This window comes from Sycon ciliatum, chromosome 4, assembly GCF_964019385.1.
Source record: "Sycon ciliatum chromosome 4, ocSycCili1.1, whole genome shotgun sequence".
Lineage (NCBI taxonomy): Eukaryota > Metazoa > Porifera > Calcarea > Leucosolenida > Sycettidae > Sycon > Sycon ciliatum.
Genome location: NC_088646.1, coordinates 10,669,476 through 10,688,085, shown reverse-complemented (window position 1 = coordinate 10,688,085; position 18,610 = coordinate 10,669,476). Strand labels below are relative to the sequence as shown.

Below are 18,610 nucleotides of genomic sequence, written 5' to 3'. Positions count from 1 at the left end.
CGGCCTGGTATGGGGGCGTTGCATGATTTTTGGTCAGGCATCTGGTCCGAGCCATTTGCGGTGAGCAGACATGGATGGATTGAACGGGAGGCTCTTGCCTATCAAGATGTCCAGCCACAAGAGGATGCAGTCATAACGCCGGAGTTGTTCCAACTGGCAGTTGGAAGGATGCCTCACTGGCATGCTGCTGGGCCTGACAACATCAGACCATTCTGGTTGAAGAAGTTTAGTGCACTGCATCCTGCCTTGCTTCGCATATTCCAGCAGCTGTTGGATTCGGAAGTCGTGCCACCGCCCTGGTTCTCCCTTGGTGCAACCGTACTCCTACCGAAGAAAGGTGATCTGTCGAAACCCCAGAACTGGAGACCTATAACCTGCCTGCCTTCTATGTATAAACTTTTCACATCTGTAGTATCGGAGCTTATGTGGTCTCACATCACCGCTAACAGTCTGCTGGCCCCGGAACAGGTCGGATGTGCACGTGGCCGAGGAGGATGCACAGATCAGTTGTTGATCAACAACATGATTATTGAAGATGCCAAATGCCACCAGCGCTCCCTCAGTATGGCATGGCTAGACTTCCGAAAGGCCTTCGATAGCCTTTCCCAAGAGTGGATCTGGGAAATTGCTACCATCTACAAGTTCGATCCTAGGATCATCCGCACACTCCAAACGCTGTCGGAGCAATGGAGCACACAACTGTGCCTTAGCAGCGGGGTCAGCGAGCCAATATCCATCCGACAGGGTATCTTCCAGGGTGATTCTCTGTCTCCCCTGCTGTTCTGCATCGGTCTCAACCCAATCTCAAACGAATTAGCAAGAAGCGGCATAGGATATCGTTGTGGACCCACGCGTGATTCCCTGTTGTCGCATCTATGGTACATGGATGACGTCAAGCTATTTGCCGCTAGCAGTACTGGACTGGACTCCTTGATCAACATTGTGGAGTGCGTTGGTGGGGCGGTTGGCATGCAACTATCTCCCACTAAGTGCTCGAAGATTGTCTGCCCGGCCGCTAAGCCAACCCAGGATGCAGAGCCTTCGTCAACCTTGCTAACAGAGTCGATCATTCATCCTCTGCAAGATGGCGCGGCGTACCTCTACCTTGGCCTGCGGGAATTCCTGGGAATCGAGGCTGGTGAAGTTAAAAAATCTGCCATCGCTGAGTTCCGTCGCCGTCTTCGCTTGATCACGGATGCTTCACTATGTGCACCAAACCTCATCAGAGCAATCAACACCTACGTTCTGCCAGTGGTGTCCTATGGCCTTGGCACAGTCGTTCCTTGGACTGCGGATGAGCTCCGCTCGCTGGACAGGACAGTGAGGAAGGCTCTGACTGCTAGCAGGGCCCACCACCCACGTGCCTCAATCCGTCGCCTATATCTACCGCGGAGTGAGGGAGGTCGTGGCCTAGTATGCATCGTAGATCTCCATGACCGTACTTGCATCCGGCTAGCTCAGTACCTGAAGGATCGGGAAGATGTCCCTGCCCTGGCCGCTGTTCTCCAGCACCATGAATCACGTCCCTCTAGAAAATCAATACCAAAGCTGGCAAATACTGTCCTGCAGCGCCTTCGCCTGACGAGCCTGGACACCGCTAACAAAGAGACTGTTAAACAGGCCCTCAATGACAACCGCCGCCGTGAACTTCGAGCGATGCCTCTTCATGGTCGCTATTGGGCACGTGTTGATGGCATCCTGGACATGCAGCTCTCGTTTTCCTGTCTCAGATCCCAGACAATGCGTCCTGAAACGGAAGGCTTTCTCATTGCTTGCCAGGATCAGGTGATTGCCACGAGAAACAATATGCGCCATGTCCACAAGAGGCATGATGTCGTGGACCTCTGTCGTGTATGTGGTGCACCCGGAGAAAATATGGACCACATCATCGCCTGCTGTCCAGCCCTGGCACGGACTGCATACATTGCCCGGCATAACTTTGTGGTCGAGGCCCTGCATCGTGCGCTGTGTAAGCAGCATGGACTACCCAGCAGTAAGCAGCTGGTGCAGGTCACAAGTTCTGCCAGTTGCAAGCTGATGTGGGAGATTTCCATTCCCACAGATCGAGTAATAAAGGCGAACAGACCAGACCTGGTGCTGGTTCTGGATGATCGGGCACTGCTCTTGGACGTCAGTGTCCCACTGGACCACAGGGTCAATGAGAAGGTGCAGGAGAAGATCAGCAAATACCTGCCCTTGGCAGCAGAGCTGAGGAGGATCTGGAACAAAAAGATAACTATTGTTCCAGTTATCATTGGTGCTCTGGGTGGTGTGTCAGGAACGAGCCGCAGCCACATCTTAAGCCTTGGGCTCCACGCGTCCGTGATCCAGCGGTTGCAGCAATGTGCTATTCTGGGCACCCTGAGAATTGTGCGGTCGGTGACTGGTCATGGATGGGAGAGTGGCATGGTCGGAACGGTCGGTTGACCTTATGTTAGCCTGCCCGTAATGTCTCGATGTGTCTCAGTCTGTGTGTTTTATGATTGTGGTGCATCATGTGCTGTGTGACGAGCCGAGAGGCGTGAATTTCTGCCATATGCCCCCAGTCATGTATTGTCTTTCTCTGCATATGCCGTTTTATCTCGTCTGAGTTTGTCTTGCTTGGAGTGTCCCATGTGCAGCATGCTTGGTGTTTACTACTTGAGTAGTTCTGTTATACATGACTGTGATTTTATGTGAGTATCGAAGTTGGTATACTTGAATTTTTCTCTCATGAAGTTTATCAAAATTTGGTTCAGGATTTTCTTTTATCTTCATTGATTGGTGCTTCACCCTTGGGTCATATGGATCCCGGTGCTGTGCTTCATGCCTCCTTTCAAGCTTTCTTTTTCTGCTTTGGGAGTGAATAAAGTCGTCGTCATAATAATAATAATAATAATAATTATGCAATACAACATACACTGGAGAAGAAATCAGGAAAATAAAATATGAGCTCAAAAATGGAACGAAAAATAGCAAATAGAATCAAAACTCACGATGGAATCAAACTCACGATGGAATCAAACTCATGATGGAAACTAATAATAATAATAATAATAATAATAATAATAATAATAATAATAATAATAATAATAATAATAATAATAATAATAATAATAATAATAATAATAATAATAATAATAATAATAATAATACAGTGCCAAAATAGAAAGAGGGAAGGTGAGACAATAGCAGTGAAGTGAGAGCTAAGTGCAACGGTGGGTGAAAAACTAATAATTATAACGCTAAAACTGTGTAGTGAGACAAACAAACATGCTGTGCACCTACGAAAACAATTTTAACGCAACTACATGTGTCTTCCCTCTTTCTATTTTGGCACTGTATTTTGTTCTCGTAACACATCATTGAATAATAATAATAATAATAATAATAATAATAATAATAATAATAATAATAATAATAATAATAATAATAATAATAATAATAATAATAATAATAATAATAATAATAATAATAATAATAATAATAATAATAATAATAATAATAATAATAATAATAATAATAATAATAATAATAATAATAATAATAATAATAATAATAATAATAATAATAATAATAATAATAATAATAATAATAATAATAATAATAATAATAATAATAATAATAATAATAATAATAATAATAATAATAATAATAATAATAATAATAATAATAATAATAATAATAATAATAATAATAATAATAATAATAATAATAATACGAAGTAGTGGTTGCGACTTCGACGATGATTTTGTAAGAAAGGTTTGCTCCCCACACCGGAGCTCGCGCTATTCCGCCGACTTTACTTGACACTTGACTGACTCACGACTGCCATCCAGAGCACACGAGAAGTCCATCGAACCTTCGACTCGGCAAACCTGCAAGAAAGCACCACTCCCTGCTCAATACACAGTGTTTCGGGGAATTCACCCCTCATCAGTTGAGCTTGAGTAGGCTGAGGAAGATTGTGCCTGAAGAGCACCACTTATATAGTGCTCTCCAGGCACAAACATCACCAGGGATACAAACTTACAGAGACGCTCCGCTTCCAGCGCGACAAACACCTCGTGAACACCAGATAGCAGTGTGAGTCAGTGTCGCTCCTGGACGGTGAGACAGACGTCGAGGACCCTCGGTCATTCGCAACGCTGTCACCTCCAAACCAACTAGTCGCCAGCCCGCGCTGGGCACAACAGTACGAAGTAGTGGTTGCGACTTCGACGATGATTTTGTAAGAAAGGTTTGCTCCCCACACCGGAGCTCGCGCTATTCCGCCGCAAAATCAAAATCAAAATCAAAATCAAAATCAAAATCATCGTCGAAGTCGCAACCACTACTTCGTACTGTTGTGCCCAGCGCGGGCTGGCGACTAGTTGGTTTGGAGGTGACAGCGTTGCGAATGACCGAGGGTCCTCGACGTCTGTCTCACCGTCCAGGAGCGACACTGACTCACGCTGCTATCTGGTGTTCACGAGGTGTTTGTCGCGCTGGAAGCGGAGCGTCTCTGTAAGTTTGTATCCCTGGTGATGTTTGTGCCTGGAGAGCACTATATAAGTGGTGCTCTTCAGGCACAATCTTCCTCAGCCTACTCAAGCTCAACTGATGAGGGGTGAATTCCCCGAAACACTGTGTATTGAGCAGGGAGTGGTGCTTTCTTGCAGGTTTGCCGAGTCGAAGGTTCGATGGACTTCTCGTGTGCTCTGGATGGCAGTCGTGAGTCAGTCAAGTGTCAAGTAAAGTCGGCGGAATAGCGCGAGCTCCGGTGTGGGGAGCAAACCTTTCTTACAAAATCATCGTCGAAGTCGCAACCACTACTTCGTACTGTTGTGCCCAGCGCGGGCTGGCGACTAGTTGGTTTGGAGGTGACAGCGTTGCGAATGACCGAGGGTCCTCGACGTCTGTCTCACCGTCCAGGAGCGACACTGACTCACGCTGCTATCTGGTGTTCACGAGGTGTTTGTCGCGCTGGAAGCGGAGCGTCTCTGTAAGTTTGTATCCCTGGTGATGTTTGTGCCTGGAGAGCACTATATAAGTGGTGCTCTTCAGGCACAATCTTCCTCAGCCTACTCAAGCTCAACTGATGAGGGGTGAATTCCCCGAAACACTGTGTATTGAGCAGGGAGTGGTGCTTTCTTGCAGGTTTGCCGAGTCGAAGGTTCGATGGACTTCTCGTGTGCTCTGGATGGCAGTCGTGAGTCAGTCAAGTGTCAAGTAAAGTCGGCGGAATAGCGCGAGCTCCGGTGTGGGGAGCAAACCTTTCTTACAATAATAATAATAATAATAATAATAATAATAATAATAATAATAATAATAATAATAATAATAATAATAATAATAATAATAATAATAATAATAATAATAATAATAATAATAATAATAATAATAATAATAATAATAATAATAATAACTTGCTGTACACGTACTACTGTCTGTACTGCACTGTATGAGGGTGGTGCCTCGCACACTACCGTACCCAGTACAAGTTTTTTTTGTAGTGTCGCGTGACTGTTGTCACAATGCAGGACAACACGTGGGCCATGGCAAGCACAGCCCACAGGTCAGTCGAAAGTGGCTCGTACATGAACCAAATGGTACATTTGTACTAAGTTTGAAGCTCCGAACACGTCTAGCTAGAGTGGTGACTGCAATCATTTCAATTTCAATTTGGACATTCCTCCCATCGCGCATCTCGTGCATTTCTTTCTGTCTCTCACGGTCTACAACACATAGATGTTCCAAAGGGCTATGACTGTTGACTTGACCTTGGAGGAGCCCATCTCCTCTCCAAGGCCAACAACCTCCTGGAGCGGCTACTAGTAGCTAATAAAACTCCCGGATCCACTCCATCCGAACCACACTGTTTATCATGGGTGTGTCTCCCAAACGTGTAGGTTGAGGAGGCCCGTCACACATAGCCAAACGTGCTGCGAACAAAGGCATCCGCATCCCTGTTCTCGAAAAATTGAATCGCGTCAGCCACCGAGATTAAAGTAAAGTGATAACCGTTGCTAAACCAGCACTTGTACTTGGCTAAGACTCCTGTCACATGTTTTGTGGTATGGAGGGAAAGTACTCTGTACTCGTACCCTAGATAGGAAGTATTTCTGGCGGGTTCAACTGTGAGTATGTCTTATCCGGTTTCGACTGTGGTACTTCTGGCTAACTGTATGTCACGTGCGTCTACCTCAGTGTGTCAGTTCTTCTGTGTGTGTGTATGTGTGTATTTCTGTCTGTCTGTGTGTCTGCCTGCTTGTCTGTCTGCATATCTGTCTGCATGCCTGTGTGTGTGTGTGTGTGTTCTGTTGGTCTGTGATTCTTAGGAACTAGTCATGCACCCTTGGCTGAGGTATCCGGACAGTGATAGCATTATCAGGACAGAACGCAGTCCTGGTGACTTTGAGCAAATGCCAGCTCTGATTGAGGACGTAGAGGCAGCTCCAGACAGGGTGTGAGTAGATCTTAGTGCAACTTGTGACAGACCATGGTCATGGGCAGGGCAGGGCATGGCAGGGCATGGCAGGGCAGGGCAGGCTAGGGCAGGGCACGGGAGGGCAGGGCAGGTCATGGTGGTGCAGGGCAGGGTACGGTAGGGCAGGGCAGGGCAGGGCACGGTAGGGCAGGGCAGGTCATGGTGGTGCAGGGCAGGGTAGGGCAGGGCAGGTGGCAGGGTAGGGCGGGGGAAGGAGGTACATGCCGTTGGAACCTGGAATGGATGTCCTGATGCTGTCAATCCTTTTTTAGGACCTTGTCCTCAGCCTCACTCGTGTACTGGAGTGCTCTGAGTTTGCAAATGGGCCAATTTACAACCTCATCCCCAGGTTGGAGAGGTTTGTCGACTTTTGGACTGTTTTATAGCCAATTGAGTCATCTTCCCAACATTCCTTGTGAATGTGGCATTCCCCTCTCCCCAAGGTAGACCCAAGTGACCAGTTTCTGGAAGTGCCCTAGTAGCAAGCTTGAGTACAAGTGTGTGTGGCGCACGCGTGTGTTTATGTGTATGTGCGTATGTGCATATGTGAGTGTGTGTGTGTGTGTCGTGTGCGTGTGTGTGTGTGAAGGGGCGTCACACACGATACGACAAGCGCGACCATGGTCGTACCATGTTTCGTCCAGGATGCATCGATGGTCCGTCCAATTCATCCAAAAAGCAATAAAAGAGCGCAAAAACCTTGCCCTGTTGGCCAAAAAATGCAAAATACTTTCCCAGGGAACACCCCCACACCCCGTCGTACCACTCCCCACTGCCCTGCGACGCTCCTGTGTGTGTGTGTGAGATCTTGTGTAATCAATGGTGCTAGTAAAGTTTATATCTGATCCACTCTGATTTAGCCACCCACACTCGTCGTAGCCTTAGTACTACCTACCCTGGGGCAGGGGTAAATGCAGTTTGATCCCGGGACAGATACCCTGATCTTTTTTCTGCACCTTGTCCTCACCCACTTACTGAGGTGTGGTGAGCCCATAACTGGGATTATTTCCAAGTTCAAGCAGATTTGGGGGATTTCGTGGGGTGTCAGGTGTTGGGCTGTTCAATAGCCAATTGAGTCATCTTTCCAAGATTCCTTTTGAATCTCTCTACCCTCTCCCGGGGAGACCCACGTGACCAGTTTCGCAGCGAGAAGTACAACAAGTACAAGTTTTGTGTGAGTTTGTTAGTTAGTTTGTGTGGGTGTGTGTGTGTAAAAAATGAAAAAATGAAAAAATGAAAAACAGGGATTCACTGGCCAGAAAAAAGAAAGAAAAAAACCACTTCAATCAGCTGTGTGGTGGATACCAGGCTAAAATTAGTGGCGGTCAATTCATCAGCCTTGCAAGCTCTTGAATGGTGTAATCCCAGCACAAGTTGCTATGTCTAACATAGCTGTTCGCTATCATCGCTTCCGCGATGGGCAGGTCTGAGGTCTGAGGTGTGTGTGTGTGTGTGTATGTGTTTGTTTGTGTGTGTGTGTGTGTGTGTGTGTGTGTGTGTGTGTGTGTGTGTGTGTGTGTGTGAGTGAGTTTGTTAGTTAGTTTGTGTGTGTGTGTGTGAGTGAGTTTGTTAGTTAGTTTATGTGTGTGTGTGTGTGTGTGTGTGTGTGTGTGTGTGTGTGTCCCATATGGTGCAGTGGTATGTGCAGTCGATTTCCAATCGAGAGGTTGCGGGTTCTATTCCAGACGATTATGGTCGCACATGTCTTTCTTCTCTTTCTCATTCTCCTAGCTCTTCTTTCATTTTCCTGGGTGTTTACCAACAGCCAGTGTATGCCGGAGTATGTAGTGTGGTGTGTGTGTGTGTGTGTGTGTGTGTCGAAAAAGAAAAAAAGAAGTAAAAAAATGAAAAAAATGAAAAATGAAAAAAGAATGAAAAATAGGGACTCACTAGCCAGAAAAAGTAACTTCAATCAGCTGTGTGGTGGATACCAGGCTAAAATTTGAGGCGCAATTCATCAGCCTTGCAAGCTGTTGAATGGTGTAATCCCAGCACTAGTTGCTATGTCTAACATAGCTGTTCGCTATCATCGCTACTGCGATGGGCAGGTGTGAGGTGTAGTACCGTAGCCCACGCTTGCCAGAGCAACTGCTTGGTTCCAGAACATCTGTATTCTGATTCTACATGATGCAACACTCGGCCTATAACACAATACGGAATGTGCCAAACTCTACACAATAGTATGATGGCGTTAATGCTATAGCCTATACTCTACAACATAACACTGACCACTATGATAGCACTAATCCCAGCACTACATTACTCCCTCTCAATAAAGAAGAGATAAGCAGAAAGGCTATAAGTATAAGCGAAGAACACAATGAAGGCTGAGCAGAACTTAAGTAACGCAATGTGGTAAATACCAAAGCTCATACTATGTCTAGCGCAGACTGTCCGAATACAGACGGGCCTTCTCTGTCAGCTTGATCTGCCGTCCGGAGCGGGTGACTGCCCCATCTATGAAACGGCGGTCCCGCTGCTGGACGCCACGGGTTCGCAATCAGCAGTGGTTTGTTCGGTCGCCGGCCGTTCGGATGTATCTTGGAGCTCAGGATTCTGGGTGACACAAGGCTGATGCGACGCCGGGGGTGAATCCACTGGATGCGGAGGGGTCAACACCGACCTCTGCGCAGAAGACGTATCCTGTCTCGACTCAGGTAATAATGGCATAGGCGGACACTCGACGGGTTTGTGAGGGCTAACGTACTCGCGGACATGCTGCCGGTTTCGGAGTAGGTATCGGGAGCCATCCGTTACTCCAACCTGACGACCGTACTGACTCACCACCGTCCATGGCCTTGCCGTGTAGCAGTAGCCATCCTGCACCACAACCTTCGTGCCAGGCCTTAGGTCAGGCAGCATGCGTACACCTCGTCGAGAATCGTGATCGTTGGCCATGCCTGCTTTAGCCTTCAACTGATGCTGTGGATTGACGATCATAGGGTCTATACGAGCTGGGATTCTTGTTCGCAGCTGCCGAGAGAACAGTGCTGCGCTCGGTGATGTGCCCAACATCCTGTGACGTGAGCTGCGGATGTCAAACAGCACTTGGTTGAGCCGGCGTCGGAATGAAAGGTGTGCTTTCAAAGCAGCCAATCTCTCCCTCACCACCCTGTGTAGTCGCTCCACCATGCCGTTCGAGCGGGCGTACCGTGGGCTGGAGCGAACATGGGAAATGCAAAGGCGACTGAGGAAAGTCTCCATCTCCCCGGAGACGAACTGCGGCCCATTGTCGGAAACAAGGGTATCGGGTATGCCAAAAGTAGCAAAAATGCCCTCAAGCTCTTCGATGACTGCGGCAGAGGTAGTCGAGCGCAGTATCTTGAGGAGAGGATACCAAGACCCGTAGTCGATGACCGAAAGAATAGAATATCCGTCAATTGTCACGATGTCGATTGCCAGTTTGTTCCAGACGCCAACAATTTCGGTCGGTAGAATCTCCTGCGGACTGTTTGCGCGCCTTCTCCAGCACTCGGAGCAACGCTCCACGAAGATTCCTGCGTCTCCGGTCATCCCTGGCCACCAGACTCTCTGGCGAAGAGTGTCTAAGAACGCCTCTTGCCCTGGATGCCCCTCGTGAGCCAGTGTCATAATTGCTAATCGCATTCCTTCCGGAATCACGAACCGCCCGCCCATCATCAAGATGCCGTCGACCACAGTTAGCTGATCTCGGATGAGGTAGTACTGCTGCTCGCACGACGAGAGATCATGCCATGAATTAGTCAGCACGCGTTGGGTTACTTTGCTTGCGACTGGGTCATCTCGAGCAGCACAGCGAATGTCGTCGAGACTTACCGGGGCTGCCTCCAGCACTAGACCAACATACTCGTGTAGAGAACGCGATTCTGCAGGCGAAGCATCCGTTGTTGGAACTGGGGCTCTGGACAGCGCATCAGTGCAGAATAGCTCCTTACCCGGCACGTGCTTCAGGGTATAATCGTAAGGCATAAGAGCCACCAACCACCGTTGGAGTCGAGGGGGAACTTCGTCAAATGGTTTCTGGACGATCGGAATTAAAGGCTTGTGGTCGGTGTGTACCTGCATGTGGCGACCCAGGACATACTGACGAAACCGCGTTAGCGCAAACACTACCCCGAGCATCTTCCTCTCCATTTGAGAGTACCGTGACTCGACGTCTGTGAGTGTGCGGCTGGCACATGTAATCGGCAGCCATTGACCTGACTCGCTCTGCTGCCATAATATCGCCCCAAGGCCGGTGGGTGAAGCGTCACAGCTGATGGCTGTTGCTACGTCCATAGATGGCTGGAAATAAGCGAGTGTCTGCAAGGAGGAGACCACTGCTTCTTTGCCAGCTGCGAATGCGCTCAACAGGCTCTCATTCACAGTGAACGGCTCACGCTTCATCAGCCGACGCAGAGGGTCTGTGGCACCGGTCAGACAAGGCACGAATTTTCCGAGGTAGGTGACCATACCCAGGAAGCGCTGAGCATCTGCCACTGTCTTTAGCAGTGCCATCTCGGATATAGCGCTGAGCTTGCTGCTGTCGGCTTGAACTCCGTCTTTGGTTAGCATGTGTCCGAGGTACTTCACCTGATCCTTGCCGATGTTACACTTGTCTCAGTTCAGTTTGAGGTTCGCTGCCCTCAAATGCTCTAGAACACTCGCTAGACGAGCATCATGTTCCACTCGATTCTTGCCAAAGATCAAGATGTCGTCTATATAGACAGTAACACCGGGTAAACCAGCCAAGATGTCAGAAACAACACGTTGAAAAATTTCAGGAGCTTAAGAAATGCCAAACGGCAACCTCTTAAATCGGTATAAGCCGCAATGCGAAGCAAAGGTTGTGAAGAATCGGGATTCTTCCTCTAATAGCAATTGATGAAAACCAGATTCCGCATCTAAAACTGAGAAGACCTGCGCGCCTGCTAGCTCTCCCGTGATCTCATCTACAGTAGGTAAGCAGTGCCGCTCCCTAATGATAGATTTGTTCAATTGCCGATAATCTACGCATAATCGGAGTGAACCATTCGACTTACGCACAGGGACGACAGGCGACACCCAGGGCGACGCCTCTTTCACTGGTTCAATAATGTCCGCATTCACTAATCGCGTCAGCTCCTTTTCGATGTCAGCCTTGGGCGCTGAACGGTGGACGACGAGCTAGCTGCGCCACAGGCCGTGCTTTCTGGTCGACAGTGATGGACACGGGAGCAGTGTCCACCAGCCGTGCCGTGTCTGCCAGGTGGGTGTACACCAGCAGCTCCAGTTGTGCGATAACATCCTGGCCAAACAGTACAGTTCGCCGGCCTGCCGGTACAACGAAACATTCGCATTGGATTGACCTTTCCCCGACGGCAACATCGACATCCGCCATGCCAAGGGTCTTGACTTCGCCGCCATTGTACGCGCGCAGCTTACGATCACTGCAGCGAGTGGGCTGTACCACTTCATCCGTCAGGATTGTCTGTGTTGCGCCGGTATCGAGAAGTCCCACGCACGGCCTGCCATTCACCATGAGCGTCATAGTGAATTGACCACTGGCTGCCTTGTCGCTGCAAGCGTAAATCGAATCGTACACAATTCGCGCGGCTTCACTGTCCTCATCCTGCACCGCATGAGCTTTGCTGGAGAGGCAGACTGCTGTGAAATGACCTACTTTGCCACAGTCCCGACACCTTACATGTGCAGCCGAGCAAAATTGCTTGCCTTTGGCATGTACACGACCACAGTATTTGCATCCTAGGCTCTTGGTGGACGTCTTCCCCATGGCGCGCCGGTCACCACTTCCGATTCCACCCGAGACGCTGCCCGAAACTACAGCAGCCAATTCTGGTCCTCTAGGCGCTGATGTCTCCAAGCCTCCTGGACTCGTCCGACTTTCGTATAGCTTGCAGCCGGAGAAAGATGCTTCTAGGGCCACAGCCTTTGAAACGGCATCCGCTAGCGTCAGCTTTGCCTCCTTTAGCAGTTCCCGTCGCAGCTCCTGCGATCGCAACCCTGCAATCAGTTGGTCACGCACCTGTGTGTTGACGACCGAGTCCACGTCTGTCGCTGCAAAGTCACACTACTCCACCTTCTCGCGTAACCGACTAACGAAGGTGGAGACAGATTCATCTGGCGTCTGTTTAATCTGCCGAAACTTGTGCCTTTCAGACGTCGTGTTTCTGGATGGGCGAAAATGAGCACTGACTGCCTCTTTAAGGGCTTTGTATGTGTCTCCTGGGTCGTCGTGTGTTGCATCACTTGGAGCGGGAACAACCAGACCCTTGACAATCTTCCTGATCCCAAGACCAGCCAGATTCAAGAAGAGACAATTTTTGTCCTCTGGAGTCGAAACTTGACAGATCTTCATGTAGTCGTTCACATCCTCCAGCCATAGGTCGAAGTCGGCACCCGTGTCTTGTCCGAAGTCAGGATGAAATTCCTTGGGTGGCCGGCCCTTCGCCATAGCGTCCAGATGCTTGACTGCCGGTTCACTGCGCCAATGTAGTACCGTAGCCCACGCTTGCCAGAGCAACTGCTTGGTTCCAGAAGATCTGTATTCTGATTCTGCATGATGCGACACTCGGCCTATAACACAATACGGAATGTGCCAAACTCTACACTATAGTATGATGGCGTTAATGCTATAGCCTATACTCTACAACATAACACTGACCACTATGATAGCAATAATCCCAGCACTACATGAGGTCTGAGGTGTGTATGCTTGTGTGTTTTGTGTGTGTATGTGTTTTGTGTGTGTATTTGTGTGTGTACGTGTTTGTGTTTGCCACATGTGTGTTCACACTATGTGTGTGTCTGTGTGCAGGTGTAGTTTGGACTCGGACACCTCGCAAGTAGGCAGGTGTGGTAATGACACGCTCTGCTTGCCCCGTGAGAAATGGCTGGAAACCATGACGAAAAAGGCCGAAGACATGGGTTAGACCACAGACTTGTACTTGAAGAATTTTCATCCAATTATCCCCACTTTGTATGTACATGTGACTGGTACCCAAACAATGCCTATGCCATGGAAATTGTCTGAGACTTTGTAGAGGTGACAGGTGCGCAGGTGCTTAACCAGTTCAGGTGGCTATTCAATCAAGCCACCAACAGTGTGTGTGCGCATAGCCACCACCGCCGCCAGCAACAGCACCAGCACCTGCACCTGCACCAGCTACACTGCAAAGTTTATGGTTATGAATCCGATGACAGCGGACCGATCAAAATATTAATCATGGACCCCACCGGGCCGCCACCGTGAGGACTTGAAGATCGGCAGTGTAGCACAGTTGGTAGAGTATGCTACTCTTAACCTCACGGTTCTGGGGTCGAGCCCCATGTTGGGTGCCTCAGAATGTCGTCAAACCGAGAATGCTTAGTGTGCGCCCTGAGATTAGTGTCTTCCCCACACCCACGCACGGCACAACCAGTTGAGTTGGACGGGAGAAATTACAAGTAGACAAAAAAAGCATGGAAAGTGCTGGTACTGAGCTAGCAGAACAGGGGTAAAAAAAAAGGGTGTTGTGCATGCACCTGTGCACACATCTAGTGGTCAACACACCGATCACAGTAAGGATCATGTGACCAGCAGCTGTGGATGCTAATCCACCATAGTGAGGATGTCAGTGGCTGTGGAGACCTACGTATTGCAGTGCAAGTATGGGGCATCAGTAGCAATGGAGACCAACCTACTCCAGTGCAGGAGTCGGGCTACATCAGTAGCTGTGGAGAAACACTGATAATTTACAATCTCTTTTCATCTTGTTTTTATTTTTCTAAACACCAACCGGTACCTTTACCCATTCTACTTCCCCATAGCTAGATCTAGCTTCGCTTTACATTTCTGTTCCTTTTTCCTGGTGCGTGCGTGTGGCATTGAAGCCGAGACCTTTGGTCGGTGGAGCCCCTGGTACCTCACCATCACTGCTGCCCAGTGCAGCCCCTGCTCAGTAGCTGTGTGTTTTTGTCCACAAAATTATTTATTTTACGAGTTGGGTTTGTGAATAAAAGTTTTAAAAAAGAAGAAGAAGATCAACCTACCCCAGTGCAGGAGTCGGGCTACATCGATCAGTAGCAGTGGAGTTGAGTACATCAGTAGCAGTGGAGTTAACCCTTTCAGCACGCATCACGTATATGTACGTGATGGTACATGTAACTGGCCCACGGATCACGTATATATACGTGATGCGTACAGTGAAAATGAACGTACTCTCGAGACATCCGTGGTCGACGGATCTTATCCCTACGTGGACCAGTGACGTGCTGGATGAACGTCGACAGTTCTACGATAGTACTGACGGGCGCACGCGCATGTGCGGCTATGTACGCCTACATAGATGTCGCGTGCGAAATTATTTGAACAATAGAAATTTTGACAATTTGCTGTCATGGCGCGGCGTCGATATGGTGCAGACGATCTCGATCATGTCCTCGACCTTGTCGTACTCGACCCTGACAGTGATGTCGAGCCGACATTGTCTGAAGACGACATCGTTCTGTCGGAGGAAGATGGAGATCTGCCTGAAAATCGCGCAGCGTCGCCAGGCGATAGTGAAAATGAATTGGACGACGACGATGTCGTAGGAGACGCCGCGGATGACGATGTAGGTAGCGCCAGCAGCGACAGTGACGGTGAGAACGAGGGGATATCTGCTAAAACGCACGTGGAAGCAGTCGAAGCACTGGCTGAGGGCGACGATGGAAGTGAAGGTCAGTGTGCGTATGGATCTGAAAATAGTACTCATAATTTCAAATTTTCAAATAATTGTACTAAAAATCTTGTCACTCAGCTGATCGCTCAATGATCATGCACGGACATTTTTCCTCATTCACAATGCATGTAAATGTGTATTGTGTTGCAAATGCTTATCGTTGTGAGTTCCAAATTTGAATTATATTTTTAGTATTCATACACATGTACAACTCAATCAGCGGACAGAATTGTACAATGCAAATTATTATAATTATTAGCATTTGTGTGTGACACTGGGAACATCATAGGATTTGTCATGGATATTTTGTTACTGCAGGTATCTGGGTGAAACAGAATGTGGAACCTAATGTGCCACCATTTACTGGCCAGCCAGGGATCAAGATGCCTCTCCCGGACGATCCAACTCCACTGGACTATGTCAAGCTGTTCTTCACTGCACAATTCTGGGTGATGCTAGTGACGGAGACAAACCGGTTTGCAAGAGCATACATCGACGCTAACGCTGAAACACTGGCCCGGCGCAGCCTCGCCCGCTCGTGGACACCCGTTACCGTAGCCGAAATGAAAGTGTTCCTGGGCTTGTTCTTGAACATGGGCCTTGTTCCTAAGCCCGAGCTTGACCACTATTGGAGCACAGATCCCATCATCGCCACACCGTTCTACAGCCGCACGATGCCGCGCGAGCGCTTCACCTCTATCATGAACTTTCTGCACTTCATGGACAACGCTGAAGAAGATCCCAACGATAAGCTCTCCAAGATACGGCCTCTTCTGACGTTGCTTCAGGAGCGATTCATGAGCGTTTACACTCCCAACGAGTACATTTCAATTGACGAGGAACTGGTGGCGTTCAAGGGAAGGATATCATTCCGCCAGTATATTCCGTCGAAGCGAGCACGCTTCGGGATGAAAATCTATGCGCTCTGCGAAGACAGCGGTTACCTCTTCAATCTGATTGTCTACGTCGGGAAGGACAACGAAACCTTCTGCCCTGAGAAGGTCAAGGAGCTCGGCGTGTCCGGTGCGGTAGTGCACAAGCTCGTTGAGCCGCTTCTCGGGAAGGGGTATAAGCTGTACGTGGACAACTGGTACACGAGTATCCCGATAGCCACCTACCTCAAGGGCAACGCAACGGGAGTGTGCGGTACCATTCGCAAGAACCGGATCGGACTACCGAAGCGTATAGCAAATTTCAAGGGGCTAAAGAAAGGCCACTTTCTGTACCGGAGCGGTGGTGGCATGATGTTTATAAAGTTGCAGGACACGAAGGAGGTGCATTTTCTGTCCACGATGCACAAGGCAAACGTAGAGCCAACTGGCAAGCGAGATCGGCAGCGCCGCCCAGTCCGCAAGCTTCGTCTTGTACAGGACTACAACAAGAAGATGGGTGGAGTTGACAAAAATGATGAGATGCTGTCGTTCTACACCGCTGCACGCAAGTCCCGGAAGTGGTACAAGAAGCTCGCCGTGCATCTGATTGAGCAAGCACTCCTGAACGCGTATATCCTGCACAGGAAGTCAAACCGCATGACGCACTTCGACTTTGTGAAGCGCGCCCTGAAAGCCCTCATCGCCGAAGGCAAGGCGGAGATGGTAGCTCACGCGGAAGCAGCTGCTGCAGCAACTGGTGGAGCCACAGGCACGAAGCGCATGGACAGCCACTTCCTCCGCTACATCCCGGCAACCGAGAAAAAGGCTAATCCGCAGAAACAGTGTGTTGTCTGCTACGGCAAGGGTAACCGGAAGGATGTCCGCACCATGTGCGCTGATTGCCTCGGGAATCCTGGGTACTGCATTCCGTGTTTCGAGGAGTCTCACCGAGGGAAATAGAGCTGTACTCGCTTGTGTCAGGGGTGTTCAGGTCTGGGCACCGCTTGAGGATCGTGGCAGGCTTTATGTAGTTGCTAGCTACCTGCTAGTTCACTGTAGTGGTATTGCAGCGCTCAGCTACTTTGTGTGAGCTGCATTCAATAATTTGTATGAGCTACATTCTATAATTTGTGTGTGTGTGTGTGGGCGCGCACTCGCGCGCGCCCTCGGGTGCGCTTTCATGCATGTGTCCAATAGAGTACATGAGTGTACGGGTGAATGTGAGTGCGAGAATTGCATGGCTGGATAGGTCTGTATAGGTGTGAATATGTGCATGCCTCTGCCGGTGTCTGTTCGGCAAGAACCTGTTGCCTAGCCATTCGTATTGCATTCAGTGTTTCCAGGAGTCTTACCGAGGGAAATAGAGCTGTACTCGCTCGTGTCAGGGGTGTTCAGGTCTGGTCACCGCTTGAGGATCGTGGCAGGCTTTATGTAGTTGCTAGCTACCTGCTAGTTCACTGTAGTGGTATTGCAGCGCTCAGCTACTTTGTGTGAGCTGCATTCAATAATTTATGTGAGCTACATTCTATAATTTGTGTGTGTGTGTGGAGGGGGGGGGGGGGGGGCGCTTTCATACATGTGTCCAATAGAGTACATGAGTGTACGGGTGAATGTGAATGCGAGAATTGCATGGCTGGATAGATCTGTATGGTTGTGAATATGTGCATGTCTCTGCCGGTGTCTGTTCGGCAAGAACCTGTTGCCTAGCTATTCGTATGCACATTGAATAGTTCCTGACGCCCCTCAGCTGGTTTCAGCAAACATGACCATATTTGGTCATCATCTACTCAAGAACAAAACCGTAATTATGTCAAACCTAGTTCTTACCATCATATCCACCTGGCCATTCTAGTATAAATGAGCTGCATGCTCTGGTACGTTCAACCCGTGTTTATGCGAAAATTCATCAAAAATACGTATATTTTGTACTCGTTTTACTGGCTTCTATTGACCAAATATGGAATTTTGTGTTGGGAATTGTTCTCACTGAAACCTATGCATTCCGCAGAAAAAATTGTGAGTGAATAGGACTACTTTTGGAAAATCACGAAAATCACTGGTTTTGGCTCCGCGGGTCAGTTACACACCCTGGCCGTGCTGAAAGGGTTAAGTACATCAGTAGCTGTGGAGTTAAGTACATCAGTAGCTGTGGAGTTAAGTACATCAGTAGCTGTGGAGTTAAGTACATCAGTAGTAGTGGAGTTAAGTACATCAGTAGCAGTGGAGTTAAGTACATCAGTAGCTGTGGAGTTAAGTACATCAGTAGCTGTGGAGTTGAGTACATCAGTAGCTGTGGAGTTAAGTACATCAGTATCTGTGGAGTTAAGTACATGAGTAGCTGTGGAGGAAAAGGGGAAGTTAAGGCAAAAATTAAAATTTCACCAGTTGTTGTCGTGATCTGCATCCCGATGTACCACTTGTAGTGTTATGACTGCTGTCATGACTCGGCCTGGTCTAGTCGTGCATAGCTGACTCTAGTTACTCTTGTCCCCTACTGACATTGTGTTTCACCATTAGTACACTTTGCCTCTACTCTAGTCGGTGCATGAATAGCCGTTCCTAGGTTTACATGTTCCATCGTGCAGTCCGTAGTGCACGCGACATTCTCGGCTTGACTTCCGCTGCTCTGG

General features: G+C 48.7%; 1 protein-coding gene across 2 annotated transcripts in view; it reads left to right on the top strand.

Annotated features, from left to right (window-relative positions):
• The window catches only part of LOC135814428 (uncharacterized), a 44,694-nt gene that overhangs the window by 11,140 nt on the left and 14,944 nt on the right, over nt 1-18,610 (top strand). For both annotated transcript variants that reach the window (XM_065327549.1, XM_065327550.1), the window contains exons 5-6: nt 6,300-6,427; nt 13,224-13,333. In XM_065327549.1, coding sequence (XP_065183621.1) covers nt 6,300-6,427; nt 13,224-13,333 — 238 coding nt within the window. The remainder of the gene's footprint in view (nt 1-6,299; nt 6,428-13,223; nt 13,334-18,610) is intronic.